The sequence below is a fragment of the Symphodus melops genome, assembly GCF_947650265.1.
Source record: "Symphodus melops genome assembly, chromosome: 7".
In the NCBI taxonomy this organism is placed as follows: Eukaryota; Metazoa; Chordata; class Actinopteri; order Labriformes; family Labridae; genus Symphodus; species Symphodus melops.
In genome coordinates, this window is record NC_136697.1 from 19,244,117 (window position 1) to 19,269,342 (window position 25,226).

Below are 25,226 nucleotides of genomic sequence, written 5' to 3' on the forward strand. Positions count from 1 at the left end.
ATCACCTTGTCTGTTCTGCTGAGTGGTCTGCAATACAGACGTATCGCTGCTTAAATATTGGATTCATCCAAGTCTGGAATGGTAGTTGTGTCTCCTATTGGAGAGAAAGGAAAAAGGAGGAGAGGTGGGATCCTTGAATAAATTGCTATCAGTTTATCTCATTTACGGGGCAATCAGAAGTGTGCAATGCAGGCTGAAATTGAATTTTAGTAGTTGTGAAGCATCATAAATCAAAACGGCGTGCATGTCTTAAGGTGAGGAATCATTTTGGTCAACGTGAGATGTGCAGAAAACGGTTACTGCATCATTATTTACAAATATGATACAAAAGTACTTAGCATGACTTAACTAAATGGTGGCTGAAAATGGTGAAAACCCAAGACGAAAGTTGCACCAGCTTCATTATTTTAGGTATAAGAGGCTACGTGACAGACAATTATTGCAGAGAAACAATATCTCTTCAGCAAACTTCCAGAAATGCTGAAGCTAAATTCATCTGTTCTCTTGAATGTTTATCACACTAAAGCTATATTTAGATAAAAAAAAGAATACCTATTCTGTTCTTCACTATATGCACAATGGACACGGTCCCTAATATGGTATGCACTGTCAGAGCTGTGCAGTGTAATGAACTTCTCATGTGCTTAAAGAATGATGCAGGATGCATGGCGAGACAACTGACAGCCCCGTAATGTGTTTCCCAGCAGCCGCCCGGCGACGAGCTTTCTCGGTGTGTCGCTCGCCATAAACCCACTGGAAAATCGATGGCCGATAAAGAGTTGTGTTCAGGGGGAGCCCCCTCTGATTAATGCAGACTGTCAGAGAGCATCATTAATGTATTTCTCTTTTAAGGAAAGTGTATCAAACACTCATTGTTTCAGCTCATCCTCGTGTGAGCGTGGAGGAGCAGTTGCAGGAATGGAAAGAAATAGTGACACAAGGCTCTTTCTGGATTCTTCAAGATTTATGGAACAACATGTTTACTCATGCTAAGGTCACAGATAAACAGGGGGAATACAAGAGCCACGTGTTTGCTTTTAAAGGCTCTGAATTTGTTCTTTACGTTGCAAAGATCTGATCTCAAACATCTTATAGGCCGACATGAAATCAAAACGTTCTTGTTTTTTTGTTTTTTTTGTAATTGCAGTGAGTTCTAATGAACTCAAATACGCTTCAACTGGTATTGTGAAGGACTGGAATCAATTCTCTTCATTTTGAATGGTTACATTTTATAATCAAATCTGTCTTGAATTGGTTTATAATCCACTTATTCTAATGAAAGGTTCAAAAAACAGATTTTAATCAACTAGCTGTTGTTTTGTAGTTCAAATTGATTGAGTTTAAAGTGGTTGAAAGAACTCCTCTACTGGGTTGTAATAGCAGTTAGAGGAGGATTGGGAAATTAATTGTTAACTCATTGTCACAGTTGCTGGGATATGCACTTTGGAAATCACTGGGAATAAAAAAGACATAGTAGTACTAATTAGTTCAAGAAGAGCAAAACATTGACTGTAATGTACACAAAGTATGTGAAAGACTTTAACTGCACATGATGACTTAACTTACATGAATGACATGTTTTTACACCTGCATGAAGAGCTTTAGTAGAATAATTACAGATTTTCAGATTCAGAACTATCTCTAACACTCGGATAGAAGAGATGTTAGTCCACTGTAAAATGACATTTATTCCACTACATTTACTCCAAATGTAATAGTTTTGTTTTTAATATTACATATGTAATAATCAGAATTGGCGTTTTTTATACATAAATGCACGTAGTTCACATTAACCAAAACTTCAAAGCTCCTGCGAGGAGCAAATATGACCATCATGCTGAACTGTTGTTTGTAAGTTACTCTTTAGGTCTTAAAGAGCTGCCATGGGGTAGGTGTCAGTGATGATTAACATCATGCTGCAGTGAAATACTTTTTTTTTTTTCTTACATTTTTACTGGCAAAGATTCTTAATGAGTGATACATGTGACCGTTTAAAGAAAGTAGGATGTTTTCCATGTGTTATTTTTATTTTTTGCCTTTATTCCGAGATAGAAGGGAGTCAGAAATTAAAGGATTGGGAGATTGGGGAGTGACATGCAGGAAAAGGAGCCACAGGTCTGATTTGAACCTGGGCTGCCTGCTTTGAAGGACTATAGCCTGTGTTATGGCGTGCAAATTAACCACTAGGCTACCGGCACCACATCTGGGTGGCTATTTATAATAAAATTTAAAAAAAAAAAAACTAACAGATGTTCAGGACAAAACCAGCAGAGATATCATGTATCACTTTGAGCACTGCGGACACCAAAATGAAAACAAACAAAAAATTCCTCACAGGAGCTTTAAAGATTGAGAGACTGTTTTATTGCCTTCGTTTTATGTTGATTATTTCCCCCCTAATTGCTTTGTTCATGTCTGACTTCCTATATGTCCTTTAATTTAAAGCAGTAGGACTGAGTCCAACCAAGACAGTGCTTCGCTGTTTCTATCTCATCTTCACCTTAACTGAAACAAGTGATCGTGGTCCTTTTGATGTCCACAACATGTTAACCAGCACTAACTGTTGAATTCAAACTGTGTCCGATCCTATACATTGTCAGGCTGCTTTAATCCGGAACCTTTTGTCCCGCACCTTTGTAAACGAAGGGTTAATATCCTCTGGAGTCCAGCTGAGGATTAGGAAATGGAGGTTTAACTGCCTGTGCTAATGGTGGGTGTTTATCTCAATACTTTGTTTTGTCACTCCCCGACTCGCTCTCATTTCCGAAAGCTGTCCCTGGAGCCTCTGCTGTTGTAATGGCTTAGCTTTCTGAGCGCCACAGTACGGAGGGAAAGGAATAACAAGATTCTCATTTGGGCTCCATACACACTGCCCACAGATACATGTATAATTGGCCCTGTTTTCATTCTGCACTGTTGTTAAATGCACTAGCTATTAGTGTAGCTGTATTGGTGCTGATTTCATGTGTTTGTTTATTGTTGGAAGGTGTGTCGTGCTCCTTGTTTCGTTCGTGTGTGCGCATGTGAAAGTGTGTGCAGGAGCGTGCGTTTGTATGCGTGTCAGATAGATAAGAGAAGAGTGCGCTCTATTTCCCCCCCCCCCCCCACCCCCCCTCCTCCCCTGCTCTCTTCTTTCGGAGTTTGGTCGTGGTTCCCCTGGGGCCCCTGTCGCAGTAATGGCCTGCTCCTGATTGCTCTGATACAGGTTAGGAATATTGGCTTTAATGATGTGTAAAATGAGCAAGCAGTGCCTGTGACATTTACAGATGGCACCGCCTTGGCCTGTTCTTCCCAACTGCTCGTTAATTCACAGGAACGGCAAGCACTTCTTTAAGTGACTGCCTGATGCATGCATACGACGCGGCACAACAAAACAATAGCTCACCTTGTGCACCTCGTCATCGTTTCAGCCAACTGTTCACACAAATGGATAAAAAGGGGAAACCTCAGGGCTAAAGACTGTTGTAAGTCCCTTCTCAGGGTTCGTCCGAGCATTCTCCAGAGGTCTTTGAGAGGCTTAGAAAGAATAGATGCTGCCTGCTGTACAGACAGCACAGCTGGGCTTCAGCATTAAACCCCCGAGGTGCTAATCTGGTCCACAGGTCCTCAGTGGTGCATCAGCTGCGCAGGCACAGCAATAGAGGAATCACCGTCCTCAGGTCACCCTCTTTTCTTCCGTGTTCCACTTTCATTTCCAGGTCAAACTAGCACCCTTTAATGGTATTTAAATGCGATGTACACTTCTAAACAAGTTTAAACACAGGAAAACTTTCTGTACTCAGATCTTTTATTCATATCAAATACAGAACCGGACCTGTTCAAATACTTTAACATGAGTCGAGGTACTGCACTCAGAAGAAGCATCCACCTCATTTACAAACGTATTATGGGATACATAATTGTGATACTTTAAGTATCACAATATTTAAATATAATTAAACATAAATTCATTATTTTTGTTAGTACTCATCCATCAAGTAGTGTTTGGCCAATGTATCAGGCTCATGTGGCGCTAATACCATATACACTGTTAAATATATTTAAACCAGGGGACACATTCAGGATATGTTGTGCTTTCACACATGCGAAAATCTCCTCCACTAGCCGGTGGAGCTGGATGTATGAATGCGAACAGCCACATTTTTTTCTTTCAGACTTCATCTGGAGTTTCTCCCGCCAGACCCCTAGTATGTTTTTTGAGCAGCAAGCCCGAGTGGGCTGAAGTGAGAATGCAGCAGGATATTCTCCAGAGAATTCACTTCGAGCCAATAGGAGGGAGAAGTGACGTTTCTACACTGTGACTGCTGCACGGTGCACAGAGTGTCTGCATGCGACTGCTACGATCTCTGTGCAAGTAATTAAGCGGCTGCATTACGTTTTCAGTTCACCAGTGTGTTGTTCTTCGCTCTTTTGTTGACATTGTGATTCCATTAAAAATACATGTAGCATTGATATAAAGGCAAATATTTGTATTAGTCAGAGTTTTTGTTTGTGATTAAAAGGGCAATGGATAAGAATCTTTTTTGTTTGTTATCCTCAGCAGTGATTCGTATTCATAAAGTTCATCATAATTTGTATATCTAAAAACTATTGCTGTCACATGAAAAGTATGAAGGATTCTATACATTGAAGTGATTTAGAGTGGTTTAAGAATTGTAGTTAACATCTACTTTTGCAAACAGAATCCACTACTTATGTTTGGCAATAAAAGTGGCGCTTTGTTGCTGAAAGAGGCCTTCATGTATCTGATGGATAACATTTATAACAGAGGGGATTGCAGAGAGTTTAATGATCAGTGTAAATGGTGAACTAAGATTCATATCTGTATCTGTTCCTTCCTCTTAGTACCTCTGTGGCCATTATCCTCTAATTTCCTTTTTATTATGCCATGTTAATTAAGGGAAATCATATTTGGCTCATCCCTCACGCTCCTACGTTGGCTTTAAATTGTGTTCTTTCTGTCCGCCCACAAGCAGAGCTGCGTTAATTTATTTCTAATTGGCAAGAACTTGTTGATTGTGAGCTCGCAGATAGATTTGGTCAGGAGGTTAATGCTCATGTTAATGTGACAAGGTGATCGCTCCTCTGCTTGCTGCGTGCTGGCTGCAGCCGTTGAGTAATAACAGAAGCACTAATGGCCCTGTTACAAGCTCATCGTGGCAGGTGCCAGTAAGATGGCATCAACACCTTTGAGACGTTGTTCTTGCTCAGATTTACTGTCCTCGAGAAGACTACTGACCTCCAGTATCATGCTTCTATTGTTATATTTATTTTTTTGATATACTGTAGTTTATTAATCCCTGAGGGAAGTGTGGGTTTACACTCTGTTATTGCACAAACAGGACCTGTGGACCTGCTTTGGTAGAGAGATGTTAGAATGGAGCCCAACTACTTCTATGCAGGGAGCGCACCAGAGCAGGTTTAGGGTCCGGTGCCTTGCTCAAGGGCACGTCAGCAGTGCCCTGGCACCTCTCCAGCTGCCAGAAGAGCTGGAGAGTTGAGCCAACAACCCTCCGGTTCCCAACCCAGGTCCCTACGGACTGAGTTACTGCTGCCTATACCCGCTCACATATGTATAATAACTGGCTTTTAGCGCTGGATCGCTTCAATGTTGCCAGCATTAAAAAGTGATGTAAGAGTACTGTGACAATACCTCGGTCACACATAAAATTCCTGCAGCACATGTTCCTCTGTCTCTTTAGTGGCTACAGTATGTCTCCTGTGTGCATTACTAGGCACGGAGAATTAGATTTGTTTTCCCTTGTATGCTCATCAGTTTAAGAAAGCAGCCATCCGTCACTTTTTTAATCTCCATAATGAAAGTGTTTTAATGCCTCCAATTTATTGCCTGGGCAGCCAACAGAATAATTAGCTTTGTTCAGGTTTTTAAAAAAGATGAGAACACAAGTAGAAGCACTTTTGAGTCCGGGAACCACATAATATCAAATGCATTAGTTATTGTACCTGAAGTTATATATCGGCGAAGAAATATTGATTTTTGCTGCATGTAGTCCAATAAATCTTGTTTTTTCCCGTTTATTCCTTATCCTTTTTTTGGGTAGTGGGGGTTCTTGAAGTTTTGATTCATAAGTCAGAGATATAAAGTGTTATCAGCACCGGTGCTTTAGAACACATACATGAAGACTTTTTCTGTGGGTCTAAATGAAGAGAATTTTCAGCCTTTTATTGATTCTCTGTGACCTGTAGTCGATTCCACAAACTAAATCAGATAATTGAAGTTGGTGTCGAGCTAATTGGATTATTGCTTTCACCCCGAAGAGATGATCCTCCACCACAGCTCAGGGAGTGCTACATTAGTGGCGTCTGTGAGACGACACAGGGATGTGCCACACGGCAAAGAGGGTGAATTGATTCTGAAACTAAAGTGTCAACATTTCCGTAAATATATGGTCTGTGTTGTGATTTTATCATCATCATAGTGGCATCATTTAAAACCCATAAAGAGTTAATTTAATATTAAGTATCTACTCATGCATCAAAAGTCAGACATTAGAATTATAAATATCTTTTGTACATTTAACATTTTGATCTTTTTAATGTTACTTCTATTAAAATTAATGACAAAGCTACGCAGGAAAAAGAAACATTTCCCTTGTGTCTACTTGCCTCCAGTCCTCCAAACATGGTTTATGCAAATGAGCTGACTATTTGCATAGACATAATTAGGTAATTACAAATCATTTGGCTATGAGCTCAAGCATGTGCACAGACCAGAGATGTTACATTGTACAGTACACGGTTAATGAATTGCATCTGAGCAGCAGAGGCACTATAGCATGTGTTGGAACATATGTCGTGTCAGACCTCTTGTTTGAGAATGACAGGTGACATTTCCATAAATCTCCTTTAAACACAAAGAGGCGAGCGTAACACGGCAGATTCATAAATGTTAAACTCATTTTAAAGGGAAATAAACAGGGCTCATGTTATCAGAAAACAACAACGAACATGATGCTTGCTGTTGTGCACGAATATAGTGCATGAAGGTTCCACTCTCTGTCTATTTTTGTATGAATGCAAAGATATACCCAGAGCAAATTGTAAAAGAGATAATTGACATTAAAACAAGAAGATAATTAATGGTTTCCCCTTATTAACAGCTGTGACAAGAATTCAAATGTAATCCATGGAACATAAACAAATACCCAAACTGTAGCATTGTCCTGTATGCTAATAGATTGAAGATCAAAAGTCCAATACCAGAAAATTTGAAACTGTTTTTATGAAGTTTAAAGAGGCTCCGGTCGTTATGGCGTTATACTCAAAATGCCAATGACATTTGTTGTTGAAGTTTTATGAGAAATCAATAAGTAAAAACTTTACCGTTTATTACACAAACCCCAAAATCACTCAAATTCTATGGGGTGTCTTCAAATGTCATGCATTTAAAAAAAAAAGAAAAAAGTTTTCTGAGCGAAGGCTACCATGAAAGGAAAGGTTTTTTAACTCATATGAGTTAAGAGTTACAAAGTGGGAATTGACGGTTTTAGCGCCCCTGGTTCTGGAAGTGAAAGTCCCCTTCATCTTTCCTACAGACAATTTTAGGTGATTTACTGCTCTTCAAAGCTATAAACCCTGTTCGATCCATCACAACAAAAGAAAAACAACTCCATTGTTTGATTAAATCCAGGGTACGAAGCTTGTGCACATAAAAACTTTGACTTAAACTTAAACTGCCAAGGTGCATTTCATTAAGGAACATCCAATGACTGACCTGAACATTTGTTCAACCTATAAAATATATAATATTGTTCACAATGTTTTGATTGACCGATCTGGTTGCTTCTCTTCTCCATGGTGACAGAAACTAATGCTCTTCGGCTGCGTGGCAAATAGCGCAAAAGACACAATTTCTCAGAAAAGAGTTGAAATCATTACAAAGAAAATGCCTTTTGTCAGTGCTGCTTCTGTTAAGTTTGTGCATAATAAAGTAGTTTAGATCCTTAAAACTTGGGGGTAATTAAAGAAAGTAAAAAGCTAGATCATTGCAGATGCTCAGAGACAAAAATGTGATTTGAAAGTGGGGGATGTTTTGTGTTGCTGTTGATTTAGATTAAATATGATTTGAAATTTTAATGCGTCATAAAAACAAAGGAAGCAGGACTGGGACGTGTCTAGAGAGGGAATGGGCCCCCCTTGAAATCTAATCCACTCCAAAATCCATAACAACGATTGACTTTTTACCTTTTCAGAGGTGGGAATTAGGTTCAAATCAACTGTTTTGGCTGTGTGTCACAGCTACTCTATTGTGCCACTTTTTAAAAGTTAAAAAATCATAAAATGCTATTAATTTGTATACTGTATGTGCACACAATGTTATGTCAACAGTGCATAAGTCAGTGTGCCCCAGATGGACCACCCTGGTCTTAAAACTCTAGACACTGCCCATTCGAGGGCTGTGTCGCTAAGGTTTAACAATCCATGTACATGTTGCAAAAGTACTGATTCCTCGTTAATTTTTGTTTTCCAGAGCAAGAAGATTCCTTTGAGTTCGTCATTGTGTCGCTGACGGGTCAGACATGGAACTTTGAAGCGTCCACGTACGAGGAGAGGGAACTGTGGGTCCAAGCCATTGAGAGCCAGATCTTTGCCAGTCTGCAGTCCTGTGAGAGCATAAAGAACAAGGTACAGAAAGGTCACGGACAAATATCCACAACATGGAAGGGGACTGTCGATCCACGACCGTCATCATCTTACAATTCTGCTGCTTCATTTACATTCCTCTCTTTCGATTCTGTGTTGTGGCCTCCCCCTCCCCCGCCCCTCCTCACCCACTTCAAGCTGTCACATGTGGGAGGCTGTCAGACAGGTGCACCGCAGTGTGGGGGATCTCTTATTAGAACTGACAGACATCAGAGATAGAACACGGCTTGTGTCAGCATACTGGGGAGAAACGGCCTCATTTTCATATTCATATTTTCTCTGCCTCAGTCTTTTCCTAACACTTTGTAAAACCACCTCTCCCCCGCTCCCTCCTCTCGCTGGTTGTCTACGTTTTGAGTCCAGCTATAATTGTTTGCCTTCTCTAACTCTCACAATGATTAGTTCCTGCTGACTTGTTTCTCTCCCTTGATTCTTACAGTCTCGGTTAGGAAGCCAGAGTGACGCAATGGCCATTCAGTCCATACGAAACGTGAGGGGGAACAGCTTCTGCGTGGACTGTGATGCTCCCAGTGAGTACAATTCACCTGAACAGCTGATTTTTATTCTACTGTAAGGGCTGTAAATCGAAAGAGAGAGGTCTGTTTGAAGACATCCTCAAACTATACCTATGTTTTACATCTGTTAACTCCCTGTAGTATTTGTTGAACTTGTTGACTTTGTTCCACTTTTGCCATGAATAAATGCATTTAAAATGTGCCAAATATGTCAAAGCGAGCATTTTCAGCACCAGTTCCTGTGTTAAAATGGATGAGAATTGGTTCTTATGTCGACTTTTTCACTTGCTAGTTAACTCTCATGTTGACAGTTAAAAGAGACGGAAAAACCAAATTGGACCAACTGGGTGCAGTTTAATTTGGATTAGCAAACAGCATCTACTGCATCCCTCCCTGTGATAGGCTGTGAAACCATTCTCTAATTGAGGCATGTTTCCAAACAGACCTACATTTTTATTTTCTATCATTAGCTTTAAAAAATACTAACATTATTGAAACAACTTCATCTTTACATAATACTTCATAGAATATCATCTTTCAGCACCCTAAAATTTCTTTATGTACCAGATTGTTTGGGGAGACATTTTGTGCTTGTTTTTGACAGGACAGCTGAAGATAGTTGGGAAATGTGGGTAGAGACTGAGGGGGAAGAAATGCACCAAACATCACAAGGCTTTAAGTCGAAGCTATGAATAGTGCAACTAGAACCGCAGCCTCTGCTCATTGGACGCTTTTCTACAAACTGAGCTAAAGCCGCGTCGCCCCCAGTATCTTAGATTTTTTTTAGATAGAAGTGGAAATATAGTTATATAGTTTTACTACAATTAAGATGGTCACACATTAACTAAATGTTCCCTCAGTGATTATTTCATACCTGGTGAATTTTATTACAGTATCAACATTACAATGCTTTTGGTAGGTCAGACTATGCATTCAAAAGCTTTTATGGTTCTTTTTCGTCTCATATAGACCCAGACTGGGCCAGTCTGAACCTGGGTGCCTTGATGTGCATCGAGTGCTCTGGGATACACAGAAACTTGGGCACCCACTTATCCCGTGTCCGCTCCCTGGACCTCGACGACTGGCCAGTGGAGCTCAGCATGGTGATGACGGCCATAGGTAATGCCATGGCCAACAGCGTGTGGGAGGGCGCTTTAGAGAACTACAACAAGCCAGGGAACGACAGCACCAGGTACGAGTCCCTCTACAGATAAAGGTGCTGCTCAATGAAGCGAACAGAGATTATAGACGGAGAAGAAAACACTGTCTTCTCTCCGTTAGCTGCCGTTTATTAGCCAGCTACATTACAGAATGGGCACTTCATAGTAGAGAACGCTCCATAAGAAGCAACAGGGGTCCATAAATGTCAGCTTGCTTGAACCAGAGCGTGGTATTTTATGTTTGAGGCCACCATGTACACACTAATCACAGCACCTCTGTTTTATCTCTCTGTTTCCTTATTGTATCCTTTTTTATCTTCTATTTCCACTTGGGTATCTGTTTTCTTAAACCCCTATCCCTCTCCTAACATGACTTGAAAACCGAAGGACTGCTATGTCTGACATCATTTAGCTCTTATCAAATACAATGCTCTCCAAATCCATCAGGAACGTCAAGTCAGCTAATCAGAAAAAAAAAAAACATCCTCAATCTCAACCCCATTATATTCCAGATTTACATCAAAGAAGGTTAAATATTTAGCAGGGACTGTTCAAAAGCTCCCTTTTTCCTGAAACCTAAAAAGTACCTAAAAGTATTTCTATCTCTTTTTTTTTTTTTTTTTTTTAAATATACCACTTATATTGGACTTTGCTACTTTCCCCGTACCGCCCGCCCCAACTTACCTCAACAACTATCTGTTCCCTTCCCTCTGAGGTTCCCAGATCTGGTAGGAGGATTGTTTATCTCTTGGTGACAGGTGAGACCTAGCGTCCCAGTCTGACTAATGACCTGCTGTGTGGCTGTGCAGGTAATTAAGCACACCATTATGGCTAAACCCCACCCCAAGAGCCTGGCCCTGGGGCCTCAAGCTGCCGTGTCACATATCCATCACACAAGGCCGGGTCATCACTCTGTCTGTCACAGCAAATACTGTCTGTGGGCTCTGGCTGATGGCATTAGACTGTTTTAACATCACAGCTTTGTAACTTTGTTAAAAAAGTGCCACAAAAACAGAAATGTTGCTGCTTGCCTGACTTACTTTATCTAACTACTGCTGCTGTAGCTGCTATGGACAAAGTTTTATACAACTATAATATGAATACAATATTAAGCTGTGACATATTACTGATAGCATATTGATTTCATCAGGTCCTGTTGTGTTTATCTGTACAAAAAAATGGTCCCCAGATATCACTTAATCCGGTTAGAAGTCTGCCATCGGCCACGAAACAAGTAACGGATTCAATATGAAAGTGTCCATCAAAGTAGAAGCATGTTGACTGTAGCACATGTAAACAGAATGCACGTATAGCTGCTCCGATAATATCAGCTATTACAAGTGGGTTCAAGAAGAATAAAAACTCATGAAGTGCGCAATAACAAGTTTTAATAATTCATCAGTTTTTAAGCATTTTGTCTCTTTTGAATGCTAAAACAACCCTGGTTACTGTACAGATATTAATGATGGTGTTACAATGGTGAGTAATGTGGAGATTTGGGGTATTTTGGGTTTTAGGGGCCTGGGAGAGATGTGGAGGGTTATTTCATAATATTTTTTTAAGGTTGTAAATTGTTAAAAAAAAAAAAAAAGAAGAAGAAGAAGTCGTATAGTATGAGATTGTAAAGGTTTCTAGATGTCTTTACTTTTCTAAATACATCAAAGTCGGAGGCTTCATAGCTCTTTAAGGCAGATATACTGTACATTGATGTAATGCTCATTTGTTAAGTGTTCTTAGCATGTTAGCCAACACATAATAATATGCAATTGCCAATCCATCTTTGACATACACTAAACTCAACAGAAGCAACAAAACAGGACACGAACTTTGCCTTTTTTTTTTTTTTTTGAATTGACATTTGCATGCCAAGGAAATGATTAAAGGTCATGTTTTACAGAACTTAATGATTTATATCAGAGACATGATAGAGATGACAGAGGGATTTCTGATGCATCTCAATTACTTTGTTGAAAAAATATTTGTATGGGGTGCTGGTGCCTGGTGCATGCGCCCCATGTCAGGGAGCTGTGGTCCTCTAAGCGGGCGGCCCGGGATCAGGTCCAGACTGAGACTCCTTAACCTGCGTGTTGTTCCCTCCTATCTCTTTCCTCAATTTCTGGCTCTGTCATTGGACCTCTCTCTATATTAGGGCATACAAAAACCCTATTAAACTTAAAGAATGTGTAGCATATATACTTGAAAATGCTGCTTAAGTTTGGCACTGAACATTGTTTGTTTGTCTTCCTCATTCTACTTGTAGTCTCAGGCCTTATCCTCCTGAATCCATCCTGCGCTCTCCGGCCAGTTCAGAACTGAATGATGGCCTACAGTTATTTATTGAATGGTATCCGTGCTAAAGTGCTCCACTGTGGACTTGATGAAAGATTATTGATGTTGATTCCTCTCCCTACCACTGTCAGTCCCACGTCGCCTCAGGCAGGAAGGTTCTTCATTGTCTAAAAAATCCGATCTTATCCCGCAGCAGCACCTCCATTAGTTTTTCCTGTCAAACCATAAATCTCATTTGCAGCATAACTAATCTACAGACCAAAAAACCAGCAGTTGTAAATATCATATATGGCCACTGGTTATTGAGAGCCTGATTATTTGTCGCTCATAGAACAATGTACCCTTGTGGGATAAACGCTGCTATCAAATTCTCTTGCTGAAGATGAATTTTGTCCTCTTTAATGGGGTGTAGTTTTTTTTTTGATTGATCTCTTTTAACACCATAAATCCTGATTTGATTCTCTATGTATTCTCTTCATAACATGAACAATGCCCATATAAGAGGAATTTTTAATTGTGTCACTTCAGTGACATGCAGCAGCTTTGTGATGGCACCCAGGCAAGCAGGTTGTGGCTCCCGAGTCCCACTAAACATTAGTGACACCTAATCTAAACGATTCAGTAACTACCTGAATATCAACTCAGTGTCTGATTGAATGTCGCCTGCAAGACTAGTTTTACCCCTTTGCATTTTTGAGATTTAACTTAAAGGCATTCATCCACAAGATTGGTTAAGCTTATGATATTCTGGATCCAAAAGAACACAATATATAGATTTGTCGTCCTCAGAGGCGCACAACAACCAAGAAATGTTCACATCAGGCTGATTACAGACGACATTGTTGGAAATATGTATGTGTATCACATCTAATAATCTGCTTTAGAACTTACAGAAGAGCACATGCTTCTCTAGTCTGATAAGCCACTCTTTATATATCTAAGATGTTACTAATGACAGAAACAATTTCTTGATGATTTTTAAATCACTTGTAATCCATGAATTGAAACACATTTTTGGATTTTAAGGTTTTAAAAAGACTCTGTTTTTTTTTTTTTGGGGGGGGGGGGGGGGTTATTCTGATAAATAGTGTGTTTTAAATGCTTTTTTAAAGTTTCTCTCTGTCAGTAATTATGTTTAAAAAAAAGTCCAGATTTTTTTAAAACAAACCCATGATTTTTCACAACCTGGCAACCTATGTTCTATTTTTAATTCATCGCTTATAAAGAGTAATTAATAAATATTTAGTCTTCATAAAGAGCCGTTAGTCACAGTTTTAGAAGCTGTTTCTGAAGGATTCCTGATTACAAAGTAGCACAGAATGCATTAAAAGTGGAAGTTTGACCAGGGTGGGCTACACTTAAATGTGTCATAATACACTTATGCAAGCCGTGCATTGTGGCTGATTTCCGCAGTCAGCATGTTGGAGGGCAGTTGTTCTTTTAATTAGCACCTGGGAGTCGTCGTGTTTTGCACGCCGGCTCTAATTGCTTGGCATGTTCGTGATAGAAAACACTGCAGACTATTTTGACGGATTATGTGGGGTGGGAGGGGTCCAAAGAGCTACCTTTACCCTTATCTTCTACTGGTGGTACACACACACAGACACACACAAGCCTACACACACACACACACACACACACACACACACACACACACCAGTTCTCATTTGGGGGAGATGTCCTGGAGCGTGGACGGATGTGGACGGCTATCCCTCACTGACGCGGGCCTCTCACTGTCACCCTCTGTAGGCTCCGCGCCGCCCTGGGCCACAGGCAGGTAATAGCTCTGATGAGAGCCCTCCACTTTGTTTCAGAAATAATTTGCCACTCCTGCCGCCTGCAGGGGCTGCGTGGTAATAAAAATGAATCACATTGCTAACCTCTCCAAACCTGGCCCCTGCTGTCTTTTTTTTAACCCCTTCTTTTGCTCCGGCTCTGGCATCTTGCCTCGTGCTCATGTGCAGTTTTGTTGCATTTGCAACATCGGCACAGCAGCCATTAGTTTCAGTTCTAGGATTTGTCCAAAGTGGCTCCTGCTCTGAACAAGAGTGCCCAAAACACAGAGTTAAACTTCCGGGCTACTCACAGGTTAGGAGGGCTGAAACGCCCAACTCCCAAAAGAGCTTTTAGAATAGCCGGCCTTGCCAGGAGCCCTTGTGGAGGAAGAGTAATTAAGACAAATGAATGACTGGGTCTTCCCATGTTCTCTCTCTCTCTCTCTCTCTCTCTCTCTCTCTAAATGAAACCCACAGGTCAGTAATTAGCCCTGTGTGGGAGATGTGGTACCACAGAAGCTAATTGCCCACATGCCACAGGGTTTCAGAGCCAGGTAGATGTAGGATTCATTAATGCTCAGTCCACTTAACAGTTCAATTCAGCTTCAATACTGTTAGCATTACTAAACCATAACCCAAAGCTCTTGTCTGATGAAAGCAAAAAGGAACCAGGACACTCCGTCTATGCCACTGAAATTTCGTACATAAGTGACACAGGCTGCATACATAAGCAGGGCATGTGTTATCGTCCCCTCAGCTTTGTCTGTGAGGCAAGGGTTCAGCAGGGGTTAACAGCATGAGCATTTAAGGGTGTTAGTCTTGCTGGCACAAAAACACAGCCACTCCATCACGAGGAGTCTGACAACCTCATTAATGTCACAATATATTCAACTCATCCCTCTGCCTGTCTACGGCTCACAGATGCTGTCCTATTGGCCTCTCTATTGAGCTCGACACAACAACCTTTTGAATTCTGGTCATCTGTTCAGACCTCGCTGTGGAAGCAGAGGAAAAAAAAGTGGCATCTTTTCTTCTGCCGAAAAATATTTGTATTAGCTCGTTTGCAGCTGTTATTCTCAGTGCAGAGCATACCGTGTCGACTCTACACTGTACCCGCTGAACCAGAGGGGGCATTATTTAGTACTTTTTGCTGCAGCGTTTACTGTGATCCTCCTTCATTTCTCCTGCTTAGCAACCTTTGATGCTTTGGGGCCCAGCTTTCTCTCCCTGTTGTGTTGGCTTTTTTTTTTTTTTCATCTCAGTCATTTTCCCTCGGAGCCCCCTCTCTGTCTTTCTGCTGCTGTCCCTCTTCCTTGCTCTCTGTCTCTTCCCTCCCCTCGGTTTGTGGAAGTGAAGCTGCTGTCTGCATGGGAATCGGTCCAATACTAGTCGCCCACCCCCACTGCGAGGTCTGTTTAGGCCGGTCAAACTCCAAGGACCCCCCCCCCCCATCCTACTCTCCCAACACCATTTCTACCCTTCACTGCGTCTATTTGATGTGTCCACAGTGAATTTGGATCCTCGTGGAAGAGTAGGAGGAGCTGAAGAAGCTTTGATTGTTTAGGAGGACTCAGTATGTGTTTGAAAGATGGGTGAGTGGTGGGACGGACATCCTCCTCTTCCTATGGACCAATGCACCTTTATTGCAGGCTGTCAGATTGGTCATTCTGGTGCTCCACCACCATTGGCTCCGCCCCCACTGTCTCAGTTTCCCTTCCCTTCATATAAATTCCCATTCGCCTTTGTCTTTCAGGCTTGACTAATTATCCTTGTTTGTCCCTCTTTATTTGAATTCAGTCATGTGTTCTTGACTCTGTGGGCTGGGTTTAGGAGAATCATTCCGCCATTTGCCACTTAATTAAGTCAGGGTCAGGATCCATTGCTCAACGGAGAGCTGAAAGGACAGAGCTCTAATAGAATTATAAAAGAGGCCTTTCTCTACTGTTAAGGCTGCCTTTATCTAGGTGGGATCTGCGTGGGTAAATGAAAGGGGACACCAGCTCTGGACAGGAGCCCATTTCCACTTTAAACTCAGTTAGCATTTTGATGTTTGCCCACGATTCTTTTAAATAAATCAGCAATAGGAAGTGAAACAAGGATTATCTGCTTTGAGATTACTCTGAATAACAATAGACATTTGTGGCGAAGCAAACCCAGCTTGTTTTTTTTTTAGTTAAAAGGGACAGAGGCATTTTTATTAGGAACCTTGAGCTCCCCTCTGTCCCCTGAGCAACAGAGAAATTTAGAACAAGTATGTGCTCATGGCAGGGTGGGGAAATCGGAGTCTGTTCCTGCACATGCCTTGGAGTGTGTGTGTGTGTGTGTGTGTGTGTGTGTGTGTGTGTATATATATAAGAGTAACCATCAGTTCAATTTCCTAAATATCCCCCCATGCTGAGAAAATTCCCTCCTACCCTCTCCGCCCCCCACCCTGGCGCTCTGACCTGGCGCTTTGACATGCTAAATCTGCTGATTTTATTTTTATTCCTCCTGTGGTGAGGAAGTGTCCTTTTCAAGGGTCTCAGTTTTCCCCCCTGACTGTCTTAACCCTACCTCTGTTTGGATTGTTTTTCTTTTTCAAACAAAAGACAGAGGCGGGATTACCATTTCACTTCCTTTCACACTCTGGCTTTCAAGTGGCAGCAGCTTTGAAACTTACAAAAATCACTTCTTGGTTGTTGTTTTTTTTTATATGTATAAACATAAAAGTTGACCGCATTAAAAGAAGTGTGGTTGAGTTTAAAACTCAGCATCAGCAGTGATCGAGGCCTTTTCCTGTCGTTTTCTTGGGGGGCTGATTTTAAAGTGGAGGATAACAAAGTGTCCTCAGGGCTCCTTTCTGAGATGTTGACGTGTTCTTAATGGCTCTCCTCCTCAGCCTTTTTGTTTCACGTCTTGGTGCTAACTTTCTGCCTCATTTAGCTCATATCAATTCACTGGGCTCTACAGAATCAGCATCTCATTCATGGTCCAGCTTTCTGAAACTAACTTTGGACAACAAGCTTTTTAACCACACTCAGTTTTTTTCTTAAAGAATGATTATTTTTGCCTTGAGGATTATGGTGGGTTTAAAAGGGTTTTTGTTGTTGTTGTTGTTTTGTTTTTTTTACGCACTTTAACTTTTAAGCAGTAAGGGAAAAAAAAACTTGTTTTCAAAGAGTCTACCGGAAATAGGAGGGGAGGGCAGGACGGCCCCTTCCTGTTCTGAGCAGTCCTCTGCTTCTAAGGCCAATTGATTTGCTAACAGGCTTGTCCACACATAATGACTGAGTAGGGATTGATGGAGGTCTTACACCATAAAACTCTGGGCCGCTGCAATTGCTTGCCATTAGAGCAGTATTGTTGCAAACATAATACCCTCATCCTTAAGAAAAGATTCTCTTGTGGTGTCGCCGGGTAAAAGAGTCTTTCCCCTACAGTTTCTTTGAGGTCATAACAAAAATGTACCCATATGGTTATCAACATGATTGTTTTAAGGCTATTTAAGAATATGGGTAAAATTACTTAATGAGCTTCTGGTGGTGTCTTACAGTTAATCAATCTGTGCTTGAGCCCTGATAAAGACCTGTACATCTTCCATCACCTCCTTAACTCCTGTAGTCTGGGCTGCTGCCAGCCTCCTCTGTGTAAGACAGACTGCTCTGTGGAGTGAGCCTGGCAGCTGACATATGAGTCTGAAAGTGGTTGCTGTCTGTGGTGAGTTGGCTGCCCTCACACCTAGCTGTGAAGGTCGTAATAAAAGCCAGTGACTAATGTTGAACCGGTTACTATTGTTAAAACTGCTGCTGTAGTTGAAATAGTGCTACTCGGGGTATACTCGGGGTCAGTTCACACAAATTGCAGAGGAACAGCTTTTCTATTACCCTTTTGCTAATTGCAATAATGCATGCAGATTGTGTCTATTTATTCTAAGATCTGCAGATAACTGTGGCTTATATCCACAGCATTATTTCAAAAGGAAGAAGTTTTGAGGGCTTAGTCCTTAGGGACTTACAGTATGTTGGGAACCGGAGGGTCCTTCCTGAGTGGTCACTTCCTAAGCAATGCACTGAATCCCCCCCCCCCCATCAGCTCCAGAGCGCCTGCCAGGGGCAATTTCAGTCACTCTGACGTCTCTCCGTCAGTGCATGTCCAGAGGATCCTGTTTGTGCATGAGTATATTTCAGCCTATGAGTGTGTTGCATAGTCACCAGACTGTAAACGCCTAATTTCCCATTATAGGGGGTCAATACAATACAATGAAATATAAATAATAATAAAGAAAATAATCCTAATGTTTTGAAAGATAAAGCTGGACAACCCTAACCTTTAAACTTTTTTGCCAACACATCCTTTAAAAAGACCAAAACCAACATGAATTATTCCTGCTAAAACATTGTCCGTGGCTAAATTGTAATCCTCCTTTCTAAACTGTGCCATAGAGCCACATTGTTGTCCAACTATTAAAATCACATTAATTAGCCTCAGTGTTGCACAGGGTGACATGTCTCTCATTACAATTAACATACGCACGGAATTTTATTAAAGTGAAACCAACATACAACGTCTTGTCATCAAAATGATTTGTGCACCAATTGTGTATTCATTCAGAGCTGGAAATATACTCTGATAAAATGACTTTTTTTGTTTTCAGTAAAAATGACATCACCCAGCTGTTTGTGTCTTTAAAGTAATAAATGTTACATTTTACATTGTGGAGCCTTTACATGTCCAGCCAGAAAGGTCAAACTACTCCAGACCGAGTTGGAAACTATTGTCAGAAGTAAGATTGTTGGTTGTATGTTTAGGTTCTCGGTCATACAGGTCATTCATAAGGAAAATTAGTTGAAGTACTTGGAGGCAATATCTACTATAGTTTCTTCGAGAAGCCTTTGGAAAAGAAATAAAGTCGACCAGACACAGCTGCCGTTTGGCTCTAACTTTGAATTAATTTATTTTTCCTTGGAGTATATTATGTAAAGTTGTACACAAAGATAATTTTGTTAGTAAAAATAAAATCTTACATTTTACAAACCTGTGAACCAAAAAAAAAGTACATCAATATATATTGTATTGAGGTTGAAAATGGAAATTTCAGGAAACAATTTATATTAATTTAAATCTGATTATAGATTATATAATAGATTATTACATTGTATTTTTCATAGATGTGATGTACTGTTGCCCATCACTTAGGGTTGATTTCACTAATATAGTTGTTCCGTTCCAGTTTATTTTCTTTGTGATTTTGATGAAATAGAATTTAATTGAATATGAGTCAGTTAGGGAGCCTTGGTCCGTTGATAGTGAGTCCCATGGGAGCCTTGTCACTCCAGTCCGCGTCCCGAATTCAACTTATCCGAACAAACCTTCTCCTCTCTGTCACTCACCCACAAACCCAAACAACAGCGTCTTTCTGCTCCTCTTATCACCCTGGCTGACAGGGTCATGAGGTTACTGCCACACTGGGCATGCTCAGTCATCCACATATTGATATTGATTTTTCTTCCGCTTTCTTATGTGGACAGTTTATATGTTGGCATAGAATGAAACGTAGGTCAAGATGAAGAGCGATAGATATAATTCGTTCCAGCCTCCCCTCAGTCTCTATTCTCTGCTGTAAACTGGAGTGACGGAGCCCCACATCCCAGAATCCCTCTCTGGCTGCCATTCAGCCCCATCGATCTGACTCAGGGCCCAGCCACCCCAAGGGACACAGGGGCTCAGAGACACTCTGGCTCTTTTGTGGAGGGGATCCACTAGTTCAGACTGACAGCCGACGGAGCTGATAAAAATACGTCCCCCTCCTTCCTGTATTGTCCGGAACAGACATGCTGTTCAAGATGTGTAACCTTTAGAAAGCCAGCCAGACTCTAACTGTCTCTCTGCCGACCGTAATCACTAAAAAGTGGAATATTGCCCAAAGCATCATCCTTTGGCATTCTCTCATCTCTGCAGTCAATCTCACTTTATCATTTCCCACTGTGATAGTGGAGGCTAGAGGTTTTTCTTTTGCTCTAATGAATTATAAATGTCACTTCAAACCAGTGTCTCTTAGGCCAATTACTCTAATACTTCCCTTGTGTATCTACATTGTTCCTTTAGCCATGTCTCTAAATCGCTGCATTTGAATTACATGAAATGTACAGAAAGTGGTGTGGCTTAGGTTTTATTTTGCTAAACAGTGTTCACCATGTTTAACCCCACCTGACCTTGATTTCCCTCCCTGTCATTTCTTCTCTTTAGGGAGGAGAAGGAACGCTGGATACGAGCCAAGTACGAGCAGAAGCTGTTCCTGGTGGGACTGCCCCAGTCCGACGTGCCCCTGGGGCAGCAGCTACTTCGGGCAGTGGTGGAGGACGACCTGAGGTTGGTGGTGGTGCTGCTGGCCCACGGCACCAAGGAGGAGGTTAACGAGACCTACGGGGATGGAGACGGACGCACTGCTCTGCACCTCTCATGCGCAATGGCCAACGTCGTCATCACACAGCTGCTTATCTGGGTGAGTTGGCCCAGTCTGTGGTGGATGAATATTGTTAATTATAGCCAATTTGGCTGTTTGTGGTAAACATTAGCAACCAAAGTCTACATATTAGACATTGTGATTAGATATTGTGTAAAGTGTGATTTGATTTTGCTGTGGAAAATGCCCAAGTGCTTTAAATCTGAACTAGAATTCTCTGAGATTTATCTGTGTTTTCAATGTGTGTGAAATGGACATCAACATTAAGACGTTTCTTTTTACATGTCTCTCAAGTTTTAGTTGACATTAGATCTTTTGATGTTTTCAAAAAGCTAAAAAAAGAAACAAAGTTTTTAAGCTTCCCAAACACAGCTTGAACAAAATGAACTGCATTGAATAAAACTTAATAAAATACAGCTACGAGATGATGCATTAAATTTTTTCAAATACAATGTTCACTGTTGTTTGTGTTAAACCTTTTTTGTGGTTTTATATGTAATCTTTGTTTACGTCCCATCATTTACTTGTTTAGTACGGAGTTGATGTGAAGAGCCGGGATGCTCGGGGTCAGACTACGCTGTCCTATGCTCGGCGAGCCGGCAGTCAGGAGTGTGCCGATATCTTACTACAGCACGGCTGTCCCAACGATACAAGCAGCCTGACGTCTGTACCCACGCCCAACATGAGCCGCCGCAACCCCAACCCCAACATCAACAACAACAATGCCCAGTGTGAGCTCAACCGCAGCATCAGCATCATGTAGGAGCAGGAGAGGAGCCACAGATAAACAAAACAAACTTCCCCCTGTCTTTTCCCATCACTTCCTCCTCTGTTTCACACAGTGTAACCCAGAATCAGTACCAATACAGAGATGTCAGGAGTGATGGACATATTGTTTATATTCCACTACACCAAAAAAAGGTGACGTTTGGAGTTTGGACATTGTACATGTTATTGTTTTATATTATTTTGTATCTGTTTTGTGTTAAATCTTTGTTTGTTTTTGTGTTCATTCAGTCTCGGTCTGAAATGATCATGATCAGCTTTAAGCTTTTTGTTTTTTAAGCCTCAACCAAACAAATGACTCACTTTCATACCTACCCTTACGAAAAGCATTTCCTTAATGCTTTGAACATTTCCTTTTATGTCTTCCCCGTCTGCGACATGAGCAGAGTTTATAATGAGCGTGAATGAAAAATTTCCTTTAAATTTCTAAGCCGGAGCATAATAACATAAAAGATGTGAGGAATAGTTTTACAAGTGACAAAACAATGATGTGGGAAAGAAAGTAAATCTTCCATGATGTCAGTTGCTGTTACAGCTTTAGTAATGATGCATGTCTTCAACACAGCTATCAAACTCTTGACATACTATCTGTATACAAAGGCAAAGCAATTATACTTGAAGAGGCCAAATGATTTAGAGACTTAATTCACAGGAAAATGGGTTCAGATCATCATAAAGGAGTTGATTGCCGAATTCCTGTCTGGTAAAAGTGAGTCATTTCCTTCGCCACCCTTATCGTGATCTTCCTGCAAAAGTGTCCGTGACTATAAAGGAATTAAGAGGCCTAATGTTTTATGGCCATCGAGCCACAGAGCTTTGTAATAGTGCCTCTTCAATCAGAATTCATTCAAATTCAGAGGTTTGATTGAAACTATGAAATTGTACTATTATGATGTCTTTGTTGGAGTAATTTTCCGATTGACTACCTAGTCTTGATAATTGTATGACATACATTTGCACAGTTTCAAACCATAAACCCTACTGGAATGTACTTTACTAAAATGGTACTCCTGAGAGCTTTTTACTCTTTTGTTGCTGTGAATTACATATACAGTGTGTGCGTGCATAGGTAACTGTATGACATGTATGTGCGTGTGTCTGTAATTGTGTGCATAGAGAGCAACTCTGCATTTGTGTTCGTTGGACACTGGAGAGGAGAAATCTATTTGAGGACATAACTGTGTGTTAATGTACAGACCTCTGTAAAAAAGTAGTTTTTGTCCCCTCACCTTAATCCTTACATAAAAAGTTGTGTTAAATGAACTAACTCTGACGTTAAGGGTAAAAAACCTTAAAACTATGTGACCTCCCCTGTCCTAACAACCTGTCAGCCTAAAAGCAGGGCACTAACAAACTGAGTTCAGGTGAATGAAGAAAAAAGCAACATTTAGGGAATCAAATAAGCAATGAGTGTTATTGAGGGAACTATCTTTGGTGTGACTCTCTTTGCTTTAATACAAATGTACAGTTTTCCAGTCATGATAAGCCAACGCATTTGTATAGTAAATAGGACTTTAGCAAGAAAAGAATTCAAGTGGAGTTGGCACTATGTCCACAGTGTATTTTCCCTTTTGTTCAGCTGCCATTATTGAGCTTTTAAATGTCTTGATTTTATGGTTTACAAAGGCATAATGTATGTTTACAGCAAGTTTTAAACTTGGTACCTTATTCTGATGTTTCTTTACAGTCTTTCTGTTTTCATAGCCCATGGTGGATGAACTTGTGGTTAAAAGAGGATGTTTATGAAGCCAGGTGATATCTATCGTCAAGAATTGTCCGAATTTTCTGGAAATATGCTTATTTGCTTTCTCGATCAAGTCCATTCTTATATCGATGCATTACAGACAGAGAGCAGGCGATAAGGCTAGCTTAGCAAACTGTTAGCATGACTTAGCAAAATCTAACATGAAACTTCTTGTAAATGTACACCATTTCTTTGTTTATTCAGCAAATCAAACAAAAGGATATGTATGTTAGAAAGAAGTGGAAGAAAGGCGGACTGTGTCACCCTGTTTCCAAACTAAGCTAAATGCCTTCTCACTAGACCGCCATTTTTGATGATCAGCTATGAGAGTGTTTTCTTTTTTCTCCTCTATCAGAAAGAAAGCCACTAAAAATGTTTTCCAAAATACAGCATCTTCCTTTCAGCCACAAATTCAACCACGTTAGCTTCATGTTTACTTGTACTGTACAGTGTTTCTGGCCTTATTTCTGACTTCTACTTGACCAACAACATTTCAGTGTCCAACTGGATAACTGAGAGGAATTCAATGTGTACAGTGATTACCTAAACCCTTATTTACATACTGTAGATGCTGAAGAAACACTAGAAACCTGCCTGTTTCCCCCCCAATAGAAACATGAAGTGTACATATTAGCGTTATGCTTTTATCTGAAGAAGAGCTCCTCCTAGAGAAATAAACTAAACTGGTTTAGGTCAACAGTCCTTTTGACCCCATGAACCATATTTTGTTATTTTTGATCTTCAGGCATATTTTTACTCTCAGTTTGATCTTGACACTAACTGACCATCTTTGGTACTTGTGTATAATGATGTACATTTGACATATTTATAATGCAGTATGTAAATATATTTTTGTTTTATGGTTTTTCTTTTGTTCAAGTTAATTTTCCTATTGTAATTCCTTTAACGTTCAGAACGTGAAACAAAGCAAAAGCTAAAGAGTAACTTGTTGTGTGCTTGGATGCTTGGCTGACTGTTGACCTATTAATAAACACTCAAATAAAATGATGTAGCCTTTCCCTGAATTTAGGGAAATCAACACATTTGTCTTGTTCATGTGTTGTGTAGTCATCGTCCATCACAATCCTGTCGCTTCTGCTGATGCTGAACTGACAAGGTGAGACTCGCTTTCAGATTAAAAGTCTCCTTTTCACTGCTACAACCGCTGCCATTTTATGTTATCCATTTTTTCATGTTCCTTCGTCAAACTTCACAGAGAAATTCAACATCTGTGGAAGAAACACACTTCTGTTAATCCAAAGAAAACTCAGCCAAGCCATTCTGGAGGTAAGTAAATCAACCTCTCCACTTCCTGCTTGTGGTACCCCCCTCTTCAACAGTTGCTGAAAGAGGATTAAGATAAAGAGCCAGGCTTAGTGTCAGGCAGCACAACACGGTGGGGAAAAGTGAAAGGTCTCGGTGTTCAGAGGAGTCAAGCCCTTACTAATCCACTTCTTATTTCCTGCTAATCTTGTCTCAGCATATCTTCATCCCCTTCCTCTCTCTGTTGGCTGCCATTGTTTAAGCTTTTATCACCTGGTTTATCTCCAGTGTTTCCTCTTCCTCCCTCCACGCTGGGTAGACATGGAGCCACAATGCACTAAGTCATGCTTAAAGACCCTGAAAACTTATTTCTACTAACATTCATTCTGGTAGCAATGGAACCCTAAATGAACCAACTGTCAATCAAAGTTTGCTATAAGCTCCATTACATCAAATAAATAAATAGATTTATTTTTAGTCTTGTGCACTGTTCTCACTGGTTTGACGTGTGCAAGGCTAGAAAAATCTGATGTTGAATATCTCTGCAACAATCTGGGTTTAGAATAACTCGAATCTGAATCTGTTGAA

At 40.6% G+C, this 25,226-nt stretch overlaps 1 protein-coding gene across 2 annotated transcripts in view; it reads left to right on the forward strand.

Moving 5' to 3' along the window:
• agap3 (ArfGAP with GTPase domain, ankyrin repeat and PH domain 3) overlaps nt 1-24,537 on the forward strand; it is a 117,422-nt gene extending 92,885 nt beyond the window's left edge. For both annotated transcript variants that reach the window (XM_079347673.1, XM_079347672.1), the window contains exons 14-18: nt 8,492-8,646; nt 9,104-9,194; nt 10,149-10,371; nt 20,629-20,884; nt 21,378-24,537. In XM_079347673.1, coding sequence (XP_079203799.1) covers nt 8,492-8,646; nt 9,104-9,194; nt 10,149-10,371; nt 20,629-20,884; nt 21,378-21,608 — 956 coding nt within the window. In that variant the 3' untranslated portion in view covers nt 21,609-24,537. The remainder of the gene's footprint in view (nt 1-8,491; nt 8,647-9,103; nt 9,195-10,148; nt 10,372-20,628; nt 20,885-21,377) is intronic.
• Nucleotides 24,538-25,226: the final 689 nt, after the last annotated feature.